Source organism: Medicago sativa, chromosome 7 (assembly GCF_051527215.1).
Source record: "Medicago sativa cultivar Bolivia chromosome 7, Bolivia_mono, whole genome shotgun sequence".
Lineage (NCBI taxonomy): Eukaryota > Viridiplantae > Streptophyta > Magnoliopsida > Fabales > Fabaceae > Medicago > Medicago sativa.
The window spans coordinates 66080435-66101920 of NC_140755.1; the positions used below are offsets into that span (position 1 = coordinate 66080435).

Sequence of the window (21486 nt, forward strand, 5' to 3'; positions counted from 1 at the left end):
GATTTTGTGTATTTCTTGATCATCTACTATGAAATAATGATATTTTTATTTTTCTATCTTCTTGATTGTATTTGAAGTGCAGAAATATAACAATTATGCTCTGATTTATAGTTAATTCAATCAAAACAAGATCACGAGAGAACCCATCACAAAGTTGTAAATCGAATACATACAGAAGGACCATTCTTCAAAAAATTTAATTCAAACGATAAATTCAAATCCGTGGCTTTTAACCACTAAGTGAACTAACGTTAACTCCTTATGATGGAAAATTATGGAATTATTCTCCTTCCCAAAAATCCAAACGTAAGCCAATTATATCAAACGTAGACAGATACACACCTTTTTAGAAAACAAAACGAACCTTCAAACTGAAGAGCATGATTGGAAGGAGAACAAGGAACAACACAGTACGAAGCCAATTTAAAACACGAATCCAAACATTCCCACAGAATTCACATTCCACAACGAGTCAAGTTTTCCTTGTGGAAATCCTATTGTTCAAAAGCATTCATACATATAAACATTTGAGAACTTGATCAAATCATATGAACTAGGAAATACTAATATATTTTTTTCTGTCGTATTCTTGATTATATTTTACTTTTGAGGGTCTAAGAACTTGAACTTCTTATAGCTAACCATATTTTTCTCATTTTAATTTATGAATTGGATCTTTTTTTATTTTGAATTTCATATATGATATATTAACTTATATATCATCTTATAGAAACGGTTATTTACTTGTGTGATTCAAACATTGGGTATGGAGAGTTGTCAGGACCCAATCTCAGGTTATGATTGGTACACAAGGCTAACATTGACTCATCATATATTTAGCCGGACAATCCTAATAAACTATAACAAATACACCTCTCTGAAATACTGAAATATTTTGGTAATATCTAGAACACTTTCAGAACATCTCTAAATGCAAATTAATTATTACAAAGTGTATAAAACCTATCTCATAATTTTTACACTTCAAAAGAGAAGAACAAATATTATACCTAGCAGCATCGTATATAAATCGCAAAAATGACCATCCAGTCCACCATTCAAGATAGAGACCTATCACAAAGAATAAATTTTTAGGTACACAAGATTCCTATTTTGAAAAACTAAAAATGAAATAAAAAGAAAGGTTTAGTCACTAGAACTCAATGAGAGCATGATATAAAAAATTGGAAATGATCGAAGGGTGAAAATTTCACAAGTCTTTATCCAAACATTTTTTTTTAACTAAAATCTCATCCTTCGAAATCTTTAGTATGACCAATTCTTAGTTGTACAGAAAGTTAGGAAACCACATCTACAACAAAAAAAATAATAATAAACTCAAATATGTCACTGAGTTTTCGACAAAACATTGGTTCATACAAATGATTTTTTCCAAAAAATTGTTGTCCTGAATGTTGTAAAGTTTAATTAGCACCGAGTTCATGTTACATACAACCCCTCCTAACCCTTCCGTTATACGTCCCCAAAGGAACATTTTCCAGAAATTTGAGGTGCCTATAAGTATTTCAAGGGGCCTATTGAACAATTTCCCTTGGTGTTACCTCATGGGCCCGCATATCTCCAAATTTAACCCATTTACAAGAGTCATTACATCACGCTTAGAACTTGCCGCATTGTTAGGTTAGGGTTTCTCTTGAAATCGCATAACTGATTTGCAGCATGAAGTATTGTTGGTGTCAATCAATACTTCAACGTCAACCCATCGTTCAACTTCAATGTAACAACTTCTCTTGTTAAGAAGATCACTCAAGGTACGTTCTCGTGTTTCTGATGAATTTGTGTACTGTTTCATTTCTGTTCTTATTGTCGCACAACTGTTAAGGTTTATTCAACTTCAATGTCACAGCTATGATGGATTCCCCTCCGATTAAGAAGAGACCTCAATCCAATGCCCTTTCATCAACGGAACAGTTCCTTCCCGATGATCTCATCGTCGAAATCCTAGCATTCCTTGACGTCCAAACCCTCTTGCCACTCAAATGCCTTAGCAAGTCATTAAACTCTCTTATTTCTGATCCAAAGTTCGTTAAAAAACACCTTAAGAATTCCTTTCAAAACCAACACCTCATTCTCACAAATCGACTTTACGATTACATTATGAGTAATGTCAAGACCTTACCTGTGCGTCGTTTGCTCGAGAATCGGTCGTTTAATCCTTCCGGTGACAGTTGCCGCGGTTGTGTGAATTCAAATCCCATGGAGGTGATTGGTTCCTGTAACGGATTGCTATGCCTACTTTACAGGAAATGGAATAGGAAGTATCTTAGGTACTGGTTTTATATATGGAACCCTGCCACTGGTACAAGATCTAAAACATTTGGGACTCGATACGACTGTCGCCTTCATGAGTCTCTCTCAAACGTTGCGAGTTTCACTTTTGGTTGTGACGTTTTAACTGGAACTTACAAGGTGCTGGAGTTTCGCTTAGAACAAGATAAAGACAACAACGGTCCGTTAAGAAGTCAGGTCAGTGTTCTCAATTTGGATGATGATAATTGTTGGAGAAATATTAACAATTTCCCTTTGATTTTTGGGAATAGTGTTGTGCATTTGAGTGGCACTGTTTACTCATTGGCTATTCAGAACTATTTTAATCGTCGTTATGATTACGAGACTATTACTCATGTTGATCAATTCGTGATTGTTTCCCTTGATCTTTCGACCGAAACAACCATTCAGCTTTTGTTGCCTTCCAATTTTGATGAGGTGCGATGTTTTCAGCCAACTCTTCAAGTTCTTTCGGACCACATTTGCTTTTCGCATGATTTTAAGAAAACTGAATTTGTCATTTGGAAAATGAATGAGTTTGGAGTTCAAGAGTCTTGGACTCAACTATTTAGAATCGGCTACTTTAATCTTGAAATGCATAACCTTCCAATGGACAATAATAATTTGAATACCACACTGTTGATGCCATTGTATCTCTCTAAGAATGGAGATACCTTGATATTGTTGTTTCCATTGAATCGCACTAAGGTTGGAGATACCTGGATAGTTGATTATTATGGAGATGATGAAGCAATTGTCTATGATCATAGAGAAAATAGAGCTCAGAGAATTAGCATTTCTGAGAATCTATGTCGGTTCTCTTACGTTGAAAGTTTGGTTTCGACTTCAACTCATTGGAAGTAAGTACTCTTATACTATTTTCAATTGTTTGAATATATGGTAATTTTGCATGTTGTTTTAAAATCTGTCATATTATAATAACATTTGTGAGTGATTTATCTATTGGTCATTTGTTAATAGTTTGGCAATCTATTGGATTGAATGAATTTGTTTCTCTATTTGGTGTGTCTTTATGTAAATGGTGATATGGTAATTTTGGCCAATAAATATTGTCACTGGGTGTTTATCTACAATTTAGAAGTTAAAACAGTATAGAGAATTGAAATTAGAAATTTCATGCAGTGGTTCGCTGAGGAGGAAAAGGATTACGTAGAAAGTTTGGTGTCAGTTCGTTGATTGAGAGTAAGTTTCTCTTAGACGCTCACTTATTTGAATTTGTTTTAATTCGCTGTTTATGTATCCTTGTCATTATGTGCTAATAGATTGTGTGGGGTTTTTTTAAGATGGCTTAGATTGATTTATTAATAGTTAAATTATATATTTGCCAATGATAATGGTTAATTTGACAACTTGCTAGATTGGATGAATTTGTTTTGATTTTTATTTTTATTATACTAGATAGAAGATTCAAGGATAAATGAAATGGTACTTGATTTGTAAGGACAATACATTATTCCAAATTGAGGTGCAGGAGAAACATTATTAGATTTAATGATATGATGGAAGAGAACTAATATTACCTATGTTTCTGCAAATGTATCAGTAAAAGGTTGATTTAATAATAAGATGGAAGCAAATTTTCAGTTGCAGAAGAGAAATTATATGCTTTGAATGTTCTAACTTTTGAGTACTGACCAAATCTAAGTAGAATAAAGATCCTTCCTTCTACTCCCAACACTGCTGGTTCTTATTTCTACTTCTGTCATACCATTTATGTAATCAAATGCTTTTACTTCATCATTCAATTTTCTATTTGTTCTCTCTTAGTATCAAAATATAGTATCGCAATATAAAACTGTGTGCATAGTGAGTTGACCTCCCCTACTTAGCATATTTCAGCAAATTTATATTGATACATTCATGAACATTATGAATTCATTTTTACTTTTGAATTTGTGCTTACATTTTATTTTCTTGTTTCGCTTTTTCACGTCTAGTCTAATGTGTATTTTTTTAATATTAATTAGATGTGCGACCCCAACTCCAAGCACATTGGGCACTATCGATGTTACATGGAAGTTTTTCAGAAAGTCCGCGGAGAAAGGAAGAGGAGAAGCATTTGAATCACAAGACAGCGATAAACTAAGCAACCTTGGTTAGGAGATTATGGATGAGACAATCGGTTAGATTACTTTCTAGGAGCTAAACCTAGAAAGTAGGAAATAGTAGTAATTTACATTATGCCAGATGTTATTTTACAGGGACGAGTATCTTTGTGCAGGACACCACTGTTTTGTTATTTTTTTATGACTTGGATGTTGAATCTTTTTTGAATTAAACTTGGATTTTAATTATTACTTTTATGTTTATATATCAGTTTATGCAATATTTGATGTTTTCATGTTTTAGAAGTTCACAATTTCACACTATTGTGGCTCTCCCATAAGATTTTCATTTCATCTCATTCTTTTCCTCTAATTAAAGCAATTTTAGTAATCGATTTTTGTTTTGGTTAAAGAGTGTTACTGTAGATACCAAGTAGCTTAAATATAAGCAAAAAGTTAAGTATGTTCAATTTTTATTTTATTTTATGATCTGTGAATACAGTTTAATTGGTGTCCATTTAGCATTTTTTTTAGAATAATGAGTTTGAGCATGGTTTCCTGAACATTTGATTTGACACATAATCTGCAGTTTAGATGCTGCATACTATTTGGCCATTCTGTTTTGTTGTTCTGAACAGTTTCCTTTGCTGGTATGCATGGTGCTGGTGTTGGTGTTTGATTTTAATAAGGGACCGATTCTTCTCGCTGCAATTTAGTTGCATTTGAAGGCTGAATTTGTGTTGGGTTCTTTATTTTTCCAATAAGCAAATGTAACACATTATGTTTATTTCCAGTTTTTGGAGCACAAACAACTTCCGAAATGCGAAAGTTCTCGAGCACCAACAAATTATTGTTTCTTCCTACAAAGATTATTACATAATCAAATCTCAACACATAATAATGAACGCACCGTACATTCTATTTTTCCATCAATGCAAAAACAAAGTGAAAACTAATTCAATAGAAAATATCACACGACCCCTTTTCTCAATTTCTCATCTCCGAGCTTTTGCATCTGCCGACATCACTTTGGTGATGAAGGCCAATGTGATCCTCTTTCTATAATCCATTAATAAGCCATTTATTATCCTTTTTCTTCACCCTATTGACATATTAGGAGTAAGATCCAAATAGTGCCAAGAACAACTATTGGGATTATCCCTAACCTAAAGTATGGGATTATTGTGTGGTCAAATCCCTGTATAATGATGTGTTATAAGAATCCCTAATATGGTGTGATCAAAATCTCCAAATAATTGGTATTAATTTATTCTTTTTTAAAATAACATTAATTTATCCTTGAAAATTCAAGGTTTCAAGGAGAAGAAGAAAGGGGAAACACGAGAACAGTGAAGGTTTGGGTATCTCCATCTGATCGTGTGATCCTCTACTTTGTTGTTCCAATTTTTGCTTTGTTGCGGCATTACGAGCCTTAGGATTGATTGGTTATAATGGTTCGGATTTGGTGTAAGTCTTTTAACTTAAACGTGTGTGTGTGCGCGCGCGCCCGTGTGTGTGAAAATGCCATAATTTTTGCTAAAACACCTAGGTTCATGAAAAACGTATAAAGAAACAATTCAATAAGATTTTATTTTGAAGGAATTTGATGAGACTTTTGTACATATTATATCAAGCAATTACATCATTTTGAATTAGATTGGAACAATTTAAAACATATTAAGATATATATAATTTTCTATTTAGTATTGAGAAATAAAGGTAAGTAGAAATTGAAATTTTTTAAGAACATTGCCTTCCCCTTGAACGTTCATCAGAACATAATGACAACTATGATATTGATGGCTTATACTTAATAAAATCTTATCTAACAAAGATTGAATGAATTGACTTTAGAAAGAAATGTTAAATGAAATTTATTATAATAGTTTTGTAAGTAATTTTTCATCTTTTTTTTTTTGTTGAAAGAAGTAAGTTTTCATCTTAAAAAGTGCAAACGATAAATTTTAAATAAATATTGATTTTGTCAAAAAAATAGATATTATGATAATTTTAAAAATAATATTATTAAAATATAAAAGGTATTTTGAAAGCTATCTTCTGCCTTTTTTAGAGGTTGAGAAACCTTTTGTTGTTTTTTTTTTAAAGGAGAGGTTGAGAAACCTAAACCTAGTGTATAGAAAATCGTGATTTTCTTAAACCTTAGTTTAGAAAATCTTGATTGTTGTGTCACCACCTGGGCCCGCAAACCCTCAACTTTGGCCTATTTAGAAAAAAGTTTAGATATAACACTGCATTGCATGTAGAAAAAAACTCTCGCCGCAACTTCTATTTCAGGATTTTCTGTGTTAGGGTTTTTTCAACTTCAACTCCGTTACTGTGATGGATACCCCTCCGTTTAAAAAGCATAGCCGATGCAGTGAATCATTGCAAACTTTGCTCGTCCCCAACGATCTCGTTTTTGAAATCATATCTCTGTTTAGTGTTAAAAACATCGTGCAACTTAAATGCGTGAGCAAGGCATGGAACACTCTCATCTCCGATCCAACCTTCGTCCAAAAACACCTTAAATTATCGTCGCAGAACCCACATCTCATGCTATCTTGGAAAGGGATTAAACCAGACATCACGTTAGTTGTACCCTTCCCCGTGCATCATTTGCTAAAAAATCCATCCATCACCGTTTCCAGCAACGAATCCCATCATTTTAAGAATAGTTGTAGGGTCATTGGTTCCTGTAACGGGTTGGTCTGCTTGTCTTTCCATTCAGTAAGACAGACACCAACAGTTATGCATTTAAAGAATTGGTTCCGTTTCTGGAACCCTGCCACCAGGACAAGATCTAAAGATTTAGGGTCGTTATGTTATAGCACCCCTCCCTTCACTGATAACGGCTCTGGTTTGTCATGTTTTAAGTTCTCTTTTGGTTATGATGCTTCAACTTTAACTTATAAGGTTGTGGCGTTTCGTATTAAAAGGACCAAAGCTTCATGGAAGTTAAAATTTTCAATCTGGGTAATAATTGTTGGAGAAATATTCAGAGCTTTCCTGTGTTTCCTCTTAATTTGTTGCAGAATAGAAGACGCCTAAGCCAAATATGCAGCCTTAATAATGGTGTGCATTTTAGTGGGACAATTAATTGGTTGGCAATGTACAAGCCTATTACTCATGTTGAACAATATGAATTTGTGATTGTTTCGCTTGACCTTTCGACGGAATCATACAAGAAGTTGCTGCCTCCTCCAGGGTTCAATGAGGTGCCATTTTTTCAGCCGGTTCTTAGGGTTCTCATGGACAGTCTTTGTTTATCTCATGATTCCAAGAAAACTAAATTGGTTTTATGGCAAATGAAGGAGTACGGCGTTCAAGAGTCTTGGACTCAAATATTTAAGATTAGTTACCAGAATCTTCAAATACAAAATATTGATGATGGTTTGGCATGTCTTTATGTAAATAGTGATATGGTGATTTTTGCAAATGAATCCCTCAACCAGCATTTGTCTATAATTTAAAAGATAAAAGAATAAGGAGAATCGAAGTAAGAAAACACATACAGTGGTTTGATCAGGCAATGGATTACGTAGAAAGTTTGGTTTCAGTTCCTTGATTGAGAGTAAGTTTCTCTTAGATGTTCTCTTTTTCGGATTCATGTCATCGTGGTTGTAGCCAACACATTTATTTGTTTACATTTGAATGTTGATTCACTTATGATAATTATGAATTCATTTTTACATTTTGAGTTTGTGTTACATTTTTTTTAGTGTTTCGCTTTTTCACTTCTAGTCTAATGGGTATTTATTTAATATTAGATCTGCTACCCCAACTCCAAGCACATTGGGCACTATCGATGTTTCATAGAAGTTTAGTGGAAAAGTCTAGGGAGAAAGGAAGAGGAAAAGCATTTGATATCACAAGACGCAAATAAACAAAGCAACCTTGGTTAAGGGATGATGGATGTCAGTTAGATTGCTTTTTAGTATCTAAACATATAAAGTTAGAAATAGTAATTTACAATTTTCCATCTTCTTAGAAGTTATTTTGTTGGAACTTGTGCATCTGATCTTTGTGCAGGAAGCCACTACTTTGTAATTATTTTTATGATTTGGATCTTGAATTACTTTGAAGTTTATATATCAAACTATATATCAGTTTTTGCAAATACTCCATGTTTTCGTATTTTAGAAGTTCATAAGTTCACACTTTTGTAGTTCTCTCATGGTTTTATTTCATCATTCTTTTCTTCTAATTAAAGCAACTTTGATTTTGTTCATTTTTATTTGTGTATATGAATTACGTGCCTGATTTTTTTTAAACGGGAGAAAGATTTTGTTTTGGTTAAAGTCTTAAAGAGTGCTAGTCTATATAGTATTTTAATTTTTGTTCTCCTAAATCAGTGTAGGTGCTGCATACAGTTTTATTGTTCTGAACAGTTAATTTGGAGCTGCTGTACGTGTTGCGGCTTCTGTGATTTCGTGACTGTTCTTCAGTTTGATCACAGTTGCCTGTCTCAGGCTGTGCTAATTCTGGCCTGTTTCTGTCTGTTTTTTCCTCATGGTAGTTTTGTTTGTGTTTGATTTTGATACGGGACGGATTTTTCTGGCGCAAGTATTTCGTTGGCTGCAGTTTTGTTGCATATTTAGACTTAAGTTGAACTAGGTTCTTTATTATGGTGCAGCTATGTTTACTCATCTTAACCTTACTGCAGGCGATGTATCTTTTGGCCGTTTCCGGTTATTTCTTTCCGTCGGTTTTGTGGTGTTTCAAATATTTCGCTGTTTCAAAAAAAAAAAAAAAATCAACCAATTTGGTGTATTTGATTTAAGTTTCAAGATTATATAAAATAAATAGACAATAAGTTATTTAAGGACTTAACCACTTAGACTTGGTACATGATGGATAGATATATAAGACTTCCTTGATGAACCCATAAATTTCGATAAGATATTGAGACGGATAGAAAAGGATAATGACCTAAACTAATACTAATAGCAACAATTGTACTTTTGATCATAAATGTCAATAAGATATTGAGACTGATAGAAAAGGATAATGACCTAAACTAATAGCAAGAATTGAACTTTTGATCATATTATATGTAACCCAAAAATATGGATAGTGGATCCATAATAAAATATCAGTGATAATTAAATTCTGTAACAAATAATTAATGCATCAATTTCATTATTGAAAATATTTGGAGCACAAACAAATTCCAAAATGAGAAAATTCTCCGAGTACCAACAAATTATTGTTTCTTCTACAAATTATTGATGCTTTCATAGTGAAAAGTACCTTCTGATTCATTGCCAAGTACTCCTTCAAAAAAAAAAAAAAAAAGGGCATTGCCGTGTATTTAAGCATGAAATAAAAATCATAGAAAATGCAACCAAGAAATTAGGACAAAAAGAAGGTTCATTTGTTTTGTTCAAAATAAGATGAAAAGTTCATTCTTTTCCACTCTCCATTTAAAACATAAAAGTTAACCATGGTCTTTATGCATAAAAGTTTTGGTACTAAATGAAAAATATCTTACCTAATTCCCCAGCAGCCAAATTGAAGTAAAGGTCGACAATAATCGGAAAGTTTTGGTAACATGATGGTGAACAGAGTTTGGCTGTGAATTGTGGCTCAAGCAATGCATCTGAAGAAATTCCAACAAAAGAATTCCTTTCAACTCCACAAGCATTCACACTTCTCTAAGTATCCCGCCATTCGCTCCACCACTACTTCTGATGACCTACATTGGTATTCGACGCCACCTCTGAAGCCCCGATACTCCAAAAACGGTGAAAAATCGTATCCGATACCGATACGCCCCGATACGCGTATTGGAAAAGTATCGGGCAATTAATATTTATTTTTTTGAAAAAAATGACCGATACGTGTCGGATACGTTTCGATACGCGTATCGGCGGAGAAGTATCGGGCAATTAATATTTAATTTTTTAAAAAAATGACCTATAAGTGTCGGATACGGCTAGCTTGTACTCCAACACAGCTAACTTATACTCCGACACCTATACTTCTGCCTTACATATTTCCTTTTAAAAAAAAGAAAATAAAATAATAAGAAATAAAACTACAAGTCTCGCAGCGCTATCAAAATCATATTGTCTCTTATAACCTAAAAAATAGGGTTTCTCGTCACCATATAGCGATAGCTATTCTCTCTACGAACCATTACCACCGATTGAATTCTACTATGTTTCTCTTCTCTCTAATGTTATGTTTCTTCTGTTCTTCTCTCTAATTGGGAAAAAAAACTGTTTGTTTTCGATATAAATTATTGTTAACTATTAAGTAGTCAACTATAGACAAAGGTGTTCTTTTTATTTTATTTTATAGTACTTATGATGTTCTCTTTGGATGGTACTAATAATGTTTAGCTATATTCTATCTAATTTGTGCGGGAAAAATATGTAATTGTCACTTGTTTTGATCATTTTCATTAATGTGAATGTTTGTTTATTATCATTTTTAGTTATGTTTATAAAATGTGCATTTATACTATTAATTTTAAATTTAATTTTTTAATAACGTACGTATCGGGAATATTGAAAAATTTCCTGTATCGGTATCGTATCGGTATCGTGTCAGGTATCGGTGCTTCATAGGGTCACGCCACCACCCACGACCTTCTCTGTCTCCAAAAAACAACGTTTTCCCGAAGATGCTATTGAGAAAGAACATATATCCTTTTGCAATTCCTCACACACAACATCAGCTGCAATTGAAGAATTAATACATAGCAGGGTGTATATATAGTGTGCGTACCAAAAGATGCATGGATAAGAAAATAACAAAAGAACATAACCAAAGGCAATTTGGATGAGAAAGGCATGGTTTAAAATTCTGGCTTTTATAAGATTTGTAAATAGTGTATCAAGAATTAAGGAATAGAATGTAAAAAATGAAGAATATTTTAAGCCTATTTTCTTTATACATACTAACAATCTCATCTTTCCGTTTTTTTTACTACGCTAATGTGTGTCTATTTTATTATGTTTGTTTGTATAATTTTGATTACAATTTTTAAATTTTTAAATATTAATGGAAATTATTCGTACATCGATGTATCTACAAATTATTGTCAAAGCATATAACGAAATTATTTATCAACTGTACTTATTTTGTTTTGCCTATATATAAAACAATTTAAATTAACGATCATTTATTGTTTATTCTAATAATAATTAGTAAAATGATAACATAAATTTATAAATGACTTGTTATGTAAAGGAAAATCTTATGATTAATGCGATAAAAGAATATCTTTAAAACTACATTTTTTATAAAGTTTTTATCTTCCCTTTTATTTCTTAGATGAACACTTTTGTTGAATTTTGAGAAACTCATCTTGATAAAGCTACACATGTTTGACCATGGCTGAAAACGTGTCGTGGAAGATAGATTCCAACATTGGGAATGGTCTACCCTTGTGACTTATTTATGGTAATAGCAAAACATAGTCTAACATAAAATAGTTATCTGCTAAGTACAAAAGGAAGTTTTGAACTCGCATTTATCCATTATCTTTTTTAAATAATAAGAAAAAAAATATGTTATTTGTATTGAGGTTGAGGGTAATTTTGAAATGATAAAAAGTCAACCCAAAAGAGTAAAAAAAAAACTATTTTCTTTATATATAGTATAGAAAAAATATTTTTTTTTTAACAATCAAAAATGGAATTATATTAACAACACACAAGAGTCTCAATAGCACAAGACGTGCCACAAAGACTCCTCAGGAAACAGCAGTGTCCAATAGAGAGGTTTGAGTGAGACAGCAAGAACGTCAGCTCACCCTAGCCAATGCCCAGACATTGTAAAGGGCTTGACCACCACCTATCAGTGCCAAACAAAAAAGTAGCTTTTCTAGCTTTCAGCCAACCTAAAGACAAATATTTTACTTTGTCGAGCAACCTAGGCAAAGGAGTAATAGAATTAACCTGTTGTTACGTTCAGTCCATAAAATCCAGACACAGAGGAGCCAAATAAGCTGAAAAAAAGACTTTGTAGCCTTACTTCCACTTGTTGAATGAACAAACTGAACAAAGTGATCAGACACAACATTAGTGTCCACTCCAACAAAACCAATCCAATCACGAACCATTGGCCATAGTAAAGCAAAAGTAGAGCAAGAGAGAAACAAATGTTGCGCCAATTCTATAGTACCACAGCCAGAGACACACAAACCAGCTTCTGGTGAAATGACACCTCTATAGAGCAGATTAGATTTGGTAGGCAAACGATCACGAAGAAGCCTCCAAGCGAAAACTGATACCTTCATAGGAACCTGCCTGTGCCAAAAATATTGGTTTATACATAGTATAGATATAAAAAGGTATTTCGAAACCTATTTTCTGATCTGTCTTTTATAGAGGCTGAGAAACCTTTTTTTTTTAAGGAGAGGTTGAGAAACCTTTTTATTTTTTGAAAGGAGAGGTTGAGAAACCTAGAAGGCTTTTATAGAGGCTGAGAAACCTTTTTTTTTTAAGGAGAGGTTGAGAAACCTTTTTATTTTTTGAAAGGAGAGGTTGAGAAACCTAGAAGGCTAGAACCGTGTATTCCCTAAAAAAAAAAAAAAAAGGAAACCTAGAACCGTGTATAGAAAATCTTGATTTTCTTAACCCATTGTTGTGTCACCACCTGGACCCGCAAACCCTCTAACTTTGGCCCATTGAGAAATAAGTTTATATTTATACATAAAGCTGCGTTGCACGTAGTAAAAACTCTCGCCGCAATTTCTATTTCAGGATTTTAGTTGTGTTAGGGTTTTTCCGATTTCAACTCTGTTACTGTGATGGATACACCTCCGTTGCAGCCTTTGTTCGTCCCCAACGATCTCGTCTCCCAAATCCTATTACTACTTAGTGTTAAAAACATCGTGCAACTTAAATGCGTGAGCAAGTCATGGAACGCTCTCATCTCCGATCCAGCCTTCGTTCAAAAACACCATAACTTATCGTTGCAGAACCCACATCTAACGCTATCTTGGAAAACAAGTATACCAGCCATCAGGTTCGTTGTACCCTTCCCCGTGCATCTTTTGCTCAAAAATCCATCCATCACCGTTTCCAGCAACAAATCCCATCATTTTGAGCATAACTGTAGGGTTGTTGGTTCCTGTAATGGATTACTCTGCTTGCTTTTCCATTCTGAAACAGAGACATCAAAACCAAAGAATTGGTTCCGTTTCTGGAACCCTGCCACCAGGACAAGCTCTAAAAATTTAGGGTCATTCCGTTATAGAACCCCGCGTCGCTATGATAACAGCTATGGTTTGTCCTGTTATAAGTACTCTTTTGGTTATGATGCTTCAACTTTAACTTATAAGGTTGTGGCGTTTCGTGTTAAAAGGAACAATGCTTCGTGGAAAAGCAGGGTTAGAATTTTCAGTCTCGGTGATAATTGTTGGAGAACTATTCAGAGATTTCCTATATTTCCTCTTAATTGGTTGCAGAATAGACGCCGCCTAGACAGCGACTGCCGCCTCAATGATGGTGTGCATTTGAGTGGGACTATTAATTGGTTGGCTATGTACAAGCCTCTTACTCATGTTGTGCAATTTGTTATTGTTTCACTTGATCTTTCGACGGAATCATACAAGCAGTTGCTGCCTCCTCCAGGGTTTAATGAGATGCCATGTTTTCAGCCAGTTCTTAGGGTTTTGATGGACAGTCTTTGTTTATCTCATAATCCCAAGAAAACTGAATTGGTTTTATGGCAAATGAAGGAGTACGGCGTTCAAGAGTCTTGGACTCAATTATTTAAGATTAGTTACAAGAATCTTCAAAATCAACAACTTGATGCTGGTTTTGCATGTCTTTATGTAAATAGTGATATGGTGATTTTTGCAAATAAATACTGCAACCAGCCATATATCTATAATTTGAAAGACAAAACAGTAAAGAGAATTAAAGTAGGACACGACGTAGACTGGTTCGATCAGGCAATGGGTTACGTAGAAAGTTTGGTTTCAGTTCCTTGATTGAGAGTAAGTTTCTCTTAGATGTTCACTTATTCGGATTCATCTCATCGTGGTTGTAGCCAACACATTTATTTGTTTACGTATGAATATTGATTTACTTATGAGCATTATGAATTCTGTTTTACTTTACGAGTTTGTGTTTGCATTTTATTTTTGTGTTTCGCTTTTTCACTTATAGACTAACGGGTATTTTTTTAATATTTTTACCCCAACTCCAAGCACATTGGGCACTATTGATGTTACATGGAAGTTTGGTGGGAAAATCATGGGAGAAAGGAAAAGGAAAAGCATTTGATATCACAAGACGCAGATAATCAAAGCAACCTTCGTTAGGGGATGATGGATGAAACAATCATTTAGATTACTTTCTAGTATCTATCTATACATATAAAGTAGGAAATAGTAATTTACTTTTTCTTATAAGTTATTTTGTCGGGACCTGAGCATCTTTGATTTTTATATATCAACTTATATCAGTTTTTGCAGAATTCGATGTTTTCGTATTTTAGAAGTTCATAATTTCACACTTTTGTGGTTCTCTTATGCGGTTTCAATTCATCATTCTTTTCTTCTAATTAATACAACTTTGGTTTTGTTTGTTTCTGTTTGTGTACATGAATGTGTGATTGTTTTAAACGGGGGAAACATTTTGTTTTGGTAAATAAAATGCAGTTTAAATAAAATGTTTAAATAAAATGCAGTTTGATCATAGACGTAAGTTGTTCTAGGTTCTTTATTATGGTGCACCAATTTTCACTCATCTTAACCTTACTGCAGGCTATGTATCTTTTGGCCGTTTCCTGTTGTTTCTTTCGGTCGGTTTAGTGGTGTTTCAAATATTTTTCTATTTCAAAAAAAGATCAACCAATTTGGTGTATTTGATTTAAATAGACAATAAGTTATTTAAGTACTTTACCAGTTAGACTTGGTACATGATGGATAGATAAGATTTCCTTGATGAACCCATAAATGGCGATAAGATATTGAGACTGATAGAAAAGGATAATGACATAAACCAATACTAATAGCAGGAATTGTACTTTATCATATAATGTAACCCAAATAATGCAGTCACATGTATAGAAAGTATTTGGAGCACAAACAAATTCCAAAATGAGTAAATTCTCCGAGTACCAACAAATTATTGTTTCTTCTACAAAGAGTATTACAATAATCAAATCCAATCACATAATAATGAACTCATAATACATTCTATTTTCTTTTTTGACATCTATGCCAAAATAAAGTGAAAGCTTAGGATACTTTGTTTACAGGGGAGAAGGGGCAAATGCTGCATGCTTGTCTTGTGACAGAGCAGAAACAGGGCCAGGTGCAGCTCCAGAGCTCACAAGCTCGATCATAGCGCGATGAGGGTTGGTCTTTTGCATCTCACAGAGGTCAGGCAAAAACACACCTGCATTTGCATAGTATCAAAGTAACCTTTATTATAATATCAAAAGAGAGAAAATAGTACAAGAAAATAACAAAAATGTTTTCCTTTTACAAGAAAAGAACCTTCTTTGTTTTATTTTTTGTTTTTGAAGAGTGACTATATGTGTCCCTTTGATTAAATTTGAAGTTAAAATGTTAGATCATGACGGTAAGCTATATTGATACTTTCACAGTGAAAAGTGAGCATGAATAACCATTGCTTTGTAATTAAGCAAAAAATAAAAAATTTGTGAAATGACCTTATGTTTTTTTTCTAGAAAATGCCACCAAGAAATTAAGACAAAAAGAAGGTTTATTTGAACTGTTCAAAATAAGATGAAAAGGACTAACACATCATTGAGTTTTCACCACAAATCACTATGGCCCAATTATTTGAATTGTTCAAAATATGATGAAAAGGAATAACAAATCATGAAATGCATAAAAGTTAACCATGATCTTCATGCATAAAAGTTATGGTACAAAATGAAAAATAAATTACCTTCCCCAGCAGCCAAATTGAAGTAAAGGTCAACAATATTGGGGCAATTTTGGTAACAAGATGGTGAACAAAGTTTGGCTGTGAATTGTGGCTCAAGCAATGCATCAGAAGAAATTCCGACAAAATTCCTTTCAACTCCACAAGCATTCACACATTGATCTGTCTCTATGTATCCCGCCATTCTCTCCACCACCACTTCTGATGTCCTACATTGGTATTCGACACCACCATCCGCGGCCTTCTCTGTCTCCAACAAACACCGTTTTCCCGAAGAAGCTATTGAGAAAGAACATAGATCCTTTTGCAACTGTTCACACACAACTTCAGCTGTCAATTGAAGAATTAAACACATGTTAATATTTAAAATAAATAAATTGCATAGGTAACTAGATAGTAATTGGAAAATATATAGCAGGGTGTGTATATAGTGTGTGTACCGAAGGATGCATGGATAAAAAGGGAACACAAGAGCATAATCAAAGGTAATTTGGATGAGAAAGACATGATTTAAAATTCTGGCTTTTATAAGATTAATGTATAGTGTATCAAGAATTAAGGAATAGAATGTAAAAAATGAAGAAAATATGGTTTGGAAGATATATGAACAACTATGTGGAGAAGGAACCAAAGACTTGGTTATATATAGGTAAGAAATGGAACACTGTCTCTAAATAACGTGTTAGGACTTAAGATGGCTTTTAATTTTTCCTGAATATAAATAACACATGTAAGAATTTAGAAAAATAAAATGGTCCTCTTGCTACGCTAGTTAGTTAGAAAGTCGACATTGTAAAATGACATTCAATTAGTTTAATATTTCTATTTCCCCCGTTTAGAACTTCACTTAAAGAAAAAGTCATAATAATGGTGGAAAAAATATACTGAGGCGGCATGGACAAAGGCTCGAGAGTATTGCCACTTGTCTCGTTGAAAAATGGTTGCAACTAGCAGGCATTGATAAACCATAAACCAAGTAGCTAGTATAATTACCTAGCACTTGAAAATAACGTATTTAGGCTGGTTGTTACGAAATACTAGAAAAATTTCTCTCTATAAGTTTGTTGTTATGTTACTGATACAGTACTTGATCTATTATATATCAGATACATAGACTAAATATATCATTTATTGAATCAACTTAAAATTTGATTTTTTTTCTTATGATTCCTTATGATAAGAATTAGAAGGAGTATAAGAATGGGGATTTTAATATTCAATAATTTAATGATTCTTTAAAAAATTAGAAGTTACTTTGGTGTTTTCGTAAAGATATGGGGTGGTATGACAATGAATTATGTAGAATGATAGATAATTATGGAACTTTCAAGATGTGGAAGAACTTTCGAGAAATACAACAAAATAAGGACTTAATACCTAGGACATCTTTAATATCTCTAGAATGTTCTAGCTAGATGCATTAGGGTATCCTTCCCATCTCTATATATTTCTTGTAATAGCGTTAAATGTGCTTCTAGATATTTCTATTTTGTAATGTAGAGTCTTAGTAGAGTAGTACAAATAAGGTTCATCAGCAAATGTTTTGACAATTCAAGCATTCAAACAATAACAACTTTCTTTGAGCAAATTAGAGAGTTTCTTTGAGCTTAGCTCAGTTGGTAAAGACAATGCATAATATATGCAAGGTCCGAGGTTCGAACCCCGAACACCACCGAAAAAAAAAAAAGAGTTTCTCTATTTCTGTACTTATCCTTTTGTCCCTGAGCCATAGTAGCTTCCTTGTGATAATCCCAAAAATCGGCATGTTTTTAAATAAATTTTTCTTGTGGTCTAGATGTCATGTATATCAAGTCATCCATAAATGATTTCTCTCGGGGGAGTAATGACCTCGAGTTTTTGTACTTTGTACTTATCCTTTTGTCCCTGAGCCATAGTAGATTCCTTGTGATAATCCCAAAAATCGGCATGTTTTTAAATAAATTTTTCTTGTGGTCTAGATGTCATGTATATCAAGTCATCCATAAATGATTTCTCTCGGGGGAGTATTGACCTCGAGTGTTTCTGCTAGATTATGGAGGAGGGGATCCCTGCCATGGCGGGGAAACAAATTTCCATCTCCATCCTCATTGTCTTGCCCTAATGTAATGGTGAGAAGAGCAAGCATGCTTCATAGGAGTTTTGGTTCTCCTACCTTTCGGATTTTTCTTGTCTTTAGTTATGTGCTTCGTGTGATAATTATCGCGCGATAAGGACTGTGACGTTTACAATGCTTTGAGACGTTATTTCGTCGGATGGATTTAGAGGTCTCTTCAACCAACACAAGTTTTTGAATCATTCCTTGTGATTCTGTGAGGAAAGTGATGATTACCAGGATTTATACTGGTAGGTTCTATACCTTGGCCAATCGTTAATTTTGTTTGTCGATCAACTTAGTTTATTGTTAAATCATCTTGTGTAGATCTTATAGGTGCTCATCTATGCTAGAGACATGGGACCATAAGGGGTTTCATCAGCCCTTGACTGAAGGTCCCCGTGATCTCTATGTTTTGGGAGAAGGATTTGCAGGAGCCGATTTGGTGTAATCACCAGTGATATGACTCCTCTTGACGAAGAAGTTTGATGCTTTCCAACATTTTAAACATGGTAGCTACCATTTTGCTACCTTTTCCGACCATTTCTTTGGTGGTTAGAGAGTGAGAATAATTCAAGGTTATGATGTTGCAAGAACAACATCAACATAGACGACGCCACTAATTTGTACATGATTAGAAGAAATGGAATGAGTGGGTGCTACGGTGTTGTTGCAGTTGTTGACGGTGGTTGTTGATTGCACTTCACCGGTGTAGGGTGGTGTACCTGCAAAGACACTTCAACACTCAAGTTAGTGAGGTCTAAAGGTCCTGAGGTTTATCTTGGAATAAGAAGGCATATGCAAGATTTTGTGGTGGGTTTCTCTAATTATAGATTCTCAAGTGGCACGTGAGTGTATGTGTTCTGATTGTTGTACCCATATGGTACAAAGGTTATGTGACCGCTTGATTTCTTCGAGGGCTCAGATTGGATTTGAGCGCCTTATTTGGTGTTTTCGGCTCTTTGCTGGCATAACTGATTTCTAGGTGCCTTTGAATGCCTTATTTCTCTTTATAGAGAGTTTAGTTATCATTAACGTGAAGAAAGACGTGCATATACACCTTCGAAAAAGCAAGAAATCTTTAACATGAAACACATGGCAAGAAATACGATAGAAAGAACTTTTAGTTTTCTACAAATGTGTCGAGTTATACTTAGAAGTCGCTCTCTCTAGGTGGAAATTATACCTCTCTAGCCTGAGGCCTTTCTTTTTTTCAAAAAACTTGGTATCCTACCGAAAGAACGACTAATCTGTGTGGTCCAATCTTACTTTCCACTTGCAGGGAGCATTTAATGTCAGAGCTTTGCTCTATATGGACTAGTCCACCAAAATTGACCTAAGAAGGAATCAAATTTAAAAACTTGATAGGAGCACACTTCAAGGTACCAAGTCAACACTACTAAACCAACCCAAATGTGTTTACCTCAAGTCCTTCTTTGAGTGACTTTTCTATCATTATGGCTTCTAAGGTTAATATTCATCGTCCTAAGGCTCCTATGATAATAGAGGTTATTTGGCATCCTCCTTTCCTCAATTAGATCAAATGTAACATTGATGGCTCTACTTTAGATACCCTTAGTCTTTTAGCATGTGCTGGCATCTTTAGAAACAATGAGAGTGAGAATTTGGGACGCTTTGCTTTGAATCTTGGTAAATCTAAAATCTTGTTCGCAATTTAAAATAAAATATATTTTAGTTAAATTATATGCCTTAAGAACATAAAAAATAAAATCGACACTTATTCTAAAAATTAGCTTAAGTTTTTTTTTTTAGCAAAAATATCAGTTGAAGTTGTTTCTTCGGAATTTGGTTGCTACAAAATAACTATTATTTTTTCCACTCTATAGGGTTCTCTTGCGCGTTATTTTTTATTTTTTTCTAAAACTATCCTTTATTTGGATTTTATATATAAAACAAAATCAGAAACTTCCCCATTTTACACAGTTTCAACAGTTACCCAAGAAATCTCTCTCTCTCTCTCTCTCTCTCTCTCTCTCTCTCTCTCTCTCTCTCTCTCTCTCTCTCTCTCTCTCTCTCTCTCTCTCTCTCTCTCTCTCTCTCTCTCTCTCACCCCAAAATCCAAAAACCAAACATTGGCCCAATCTTGGAGGATTTTTCTCAAAATCAACACATTTCAAGCTTCATCAAACATCAAACTAAAGGTTAGGTCTCATTCCCTTTGCATGTCACTATTTGGGTTCGAAATTTTTTTTCCTATAGCACTAAAGTTGTTCGGATTTTAAAATCCTAACAATATTGTTGTTGTTCGGATTTTATAATTCGAACAATATTGTACTGATGGCGAGGTAACATCTCAGGGACGATCATCAGCCACAATACGAGCCCTAAATGGAGAGGGAGGAGCAGGTGGACGGTGATGTTGAGCAGGTGGATTTGGAGGCAGAGCCAGGGTAGCTAGATAACTATCCTAGTGGCCCACATGACTTATATGTGATCACCATGTATTATGTTCAAGTGGCCAAGATGTCGGCTGATGGAGTGGTAAGACGCTACACCTTTTTATTTAATGTAAATTGAATTTCTATGTTTTTTAATTATTGTAAATTGTTGTTAATTTTTTCCATTTATTATTCTGATTTTTCTGAAGATGATGTTAATTTTTTGTTTTTAATTTTGCAGTGGCGTGGAAATTTAAAGTGGATAAACAACAAGATAAATATCGGTGCGTTACATAATGAAGAAACCACTACTCAGATGGCAGCATGATAGTTCAATGATTCCTTAAGAGCCATTGGTCTTCAATTGCTACAGGATACTAGATATAGTGTTATTGAGCACGAGCTGCTTTCTGCTTTTGTTGAGAGATGGCATGAGGAGACATCTAGCTTCCATCTTCTATTGGCGGAAATGACAGTGACACTTGATGACGTGTCTTGTTTGCTGCATCTTCCCATTGAGGGTATGCTTTTGGACCACAATGGCGGAAATGACAGTGACACTTGATGACGTGTCTTGATGACGTGTCTTGTTTATTCACCCGTATGTTGATTGTTAGTATACTTATATGTTGTTGACTTTGTTGCGGACTTGGGTATTTCAACACTGCAGGGGTATCTGTGTCATGGATTCATGGGGTGGATATGAAGACCAGACATATGCAGGGACGGATCCAGAAATTTTAACAAATGGGGTCAAATTA

At 34.1% G+C, this 21486-nt stretch overlaps 3 protein-coding genes and 2 pseudogenes across 3 annotated transcripts; 3 read left to right on the forward strand and 2 right to left on the reverse strand.

The window, feature by feature from the left end:
• Nucleotides 1-1398: 1398 nt before the first annotated feature.
• Nucleotides 1399-4607, forward strand: LOC146907793 (F-box/kelch-repeat protein At3g06240-like). The gene is made up of 4 exons (XM_085724986.1): nucleotides 1399-1772; nucleotides 1868-3149; nucleotides 3433-3492; nucleotides 4278-4607. The coding sequence occupies exons 2-3, from the start codon at nucleotides 1870-1872 to the stop codon at nucleotides 3461-3463; spliced, it is 1311 nt and encodes a 436-aa protein (XP_085581112.1). The 5' UTR covers nucleotides 1399-1772; nucleotides 1868-1869; the 3' UTR covers nucleotides 3464-3492; nucleotides 4278-4607.
• A 2696-nt stretch (nucleotides 4608-7303) lies between these two features.
• On the forward strand, nucleotides 7304-7920 carry LOC146907794 (F-box protein CPR1-like; annotated as a pseudogene).
• A 4198-nt stretch (nucleotides 7921-12118) lies between these two features.
• Nucleotides 12119-13020, reverse strand: LOC146907795 (uncharacterized; annotated as a pseudogene).
• A 96-nt stretch (nucleotides 13021-13116) lies between these two features.
• On the forward strand, nucleotides 13117-14792 carry LOC146907796 (F-box/kelch-repeat protein At3g23880-like). Its single transcript, XM_085730400.1, has one exon. The coding sequence runs from the start codon at nucleotides 13117-13119 to the stop codon at nucleotides 14302-14304; it is 1188 nt and encodes a 395-aa protein (XP_085586526.1). The 3' UTR covers nucleotides 14305-14792.
• A 534-nt stretch (nucleotides 14793-15326) lies between these two features.
• Nucleotides 15327-16925, reverse strand: LOC146907797 (PAR1 protein). Its single transcript, XM_085727028.1, has 3 exons — nucleotides 16675-16925; nucleotides 16238-16564; nucleotides 15327-15718 (listed from the first exon to the last, which is right to left on the reverse strand). The coding sequence occupies exons 1-3, from the start codon at nucleotides 16739-16741 to the stop codon at nucleotides 15573-15575; spliced, it is 540 nt and encodes a 179-aa protein (XP_085583154.1). The 5' UTR covers nucleotides 16742-16925; the 3' UTR covers nucleotides 15327-15572.
• Between the last annotated feature and the right edge of the window lie 4561 nt (nucleotides 16926-21486).

Bases quoted from the DNA above. Each gene is read 5' to 3' on its own strand.
- LOC146907796 (XM_085730400.1), top strand. From the start codon at position 13,117: ATGGATACACCTCCGTTGCAGCCTTTGTTCGTCCCCAACGATCTCGTC.
- LOC146907797 (XM_085727028.1), bottom strand. From the start codon at position 16,741: ATGTCTTTCTCATCCAAATTACCTTTGATTATGCTCTTGTGTTCCCTT. The intron at 16,565-16,674 runs GTACACACACTA...TTCAATTGACAG, and splicing joins TTTTATCCATGCATCCTTCG to CTGAAGTTGTGTGTGAACAG. The intron at 15,719-16,237 runs GTAATTTATTTT...ATGCAAATGCAG, and splicing joins CAATTTGGCTGCTGGGGAAG to GTGTGTTTTTGCCTGACCTC.
- LOC146907793 (XM_085724986.1), top strand. From the start codon at position 1,870: ATGATGGATTCCCCTCCGATTAAGAAGAGACCTCAATCCAATGCCCTT. The intron at 3,150-3,432 runs GTAAGTACTCTT...AATTTCATGCAG, and splicing joins TCGACTTCAACTCATTGGAA to TGGTTCGCTGAGGAGGAAAA.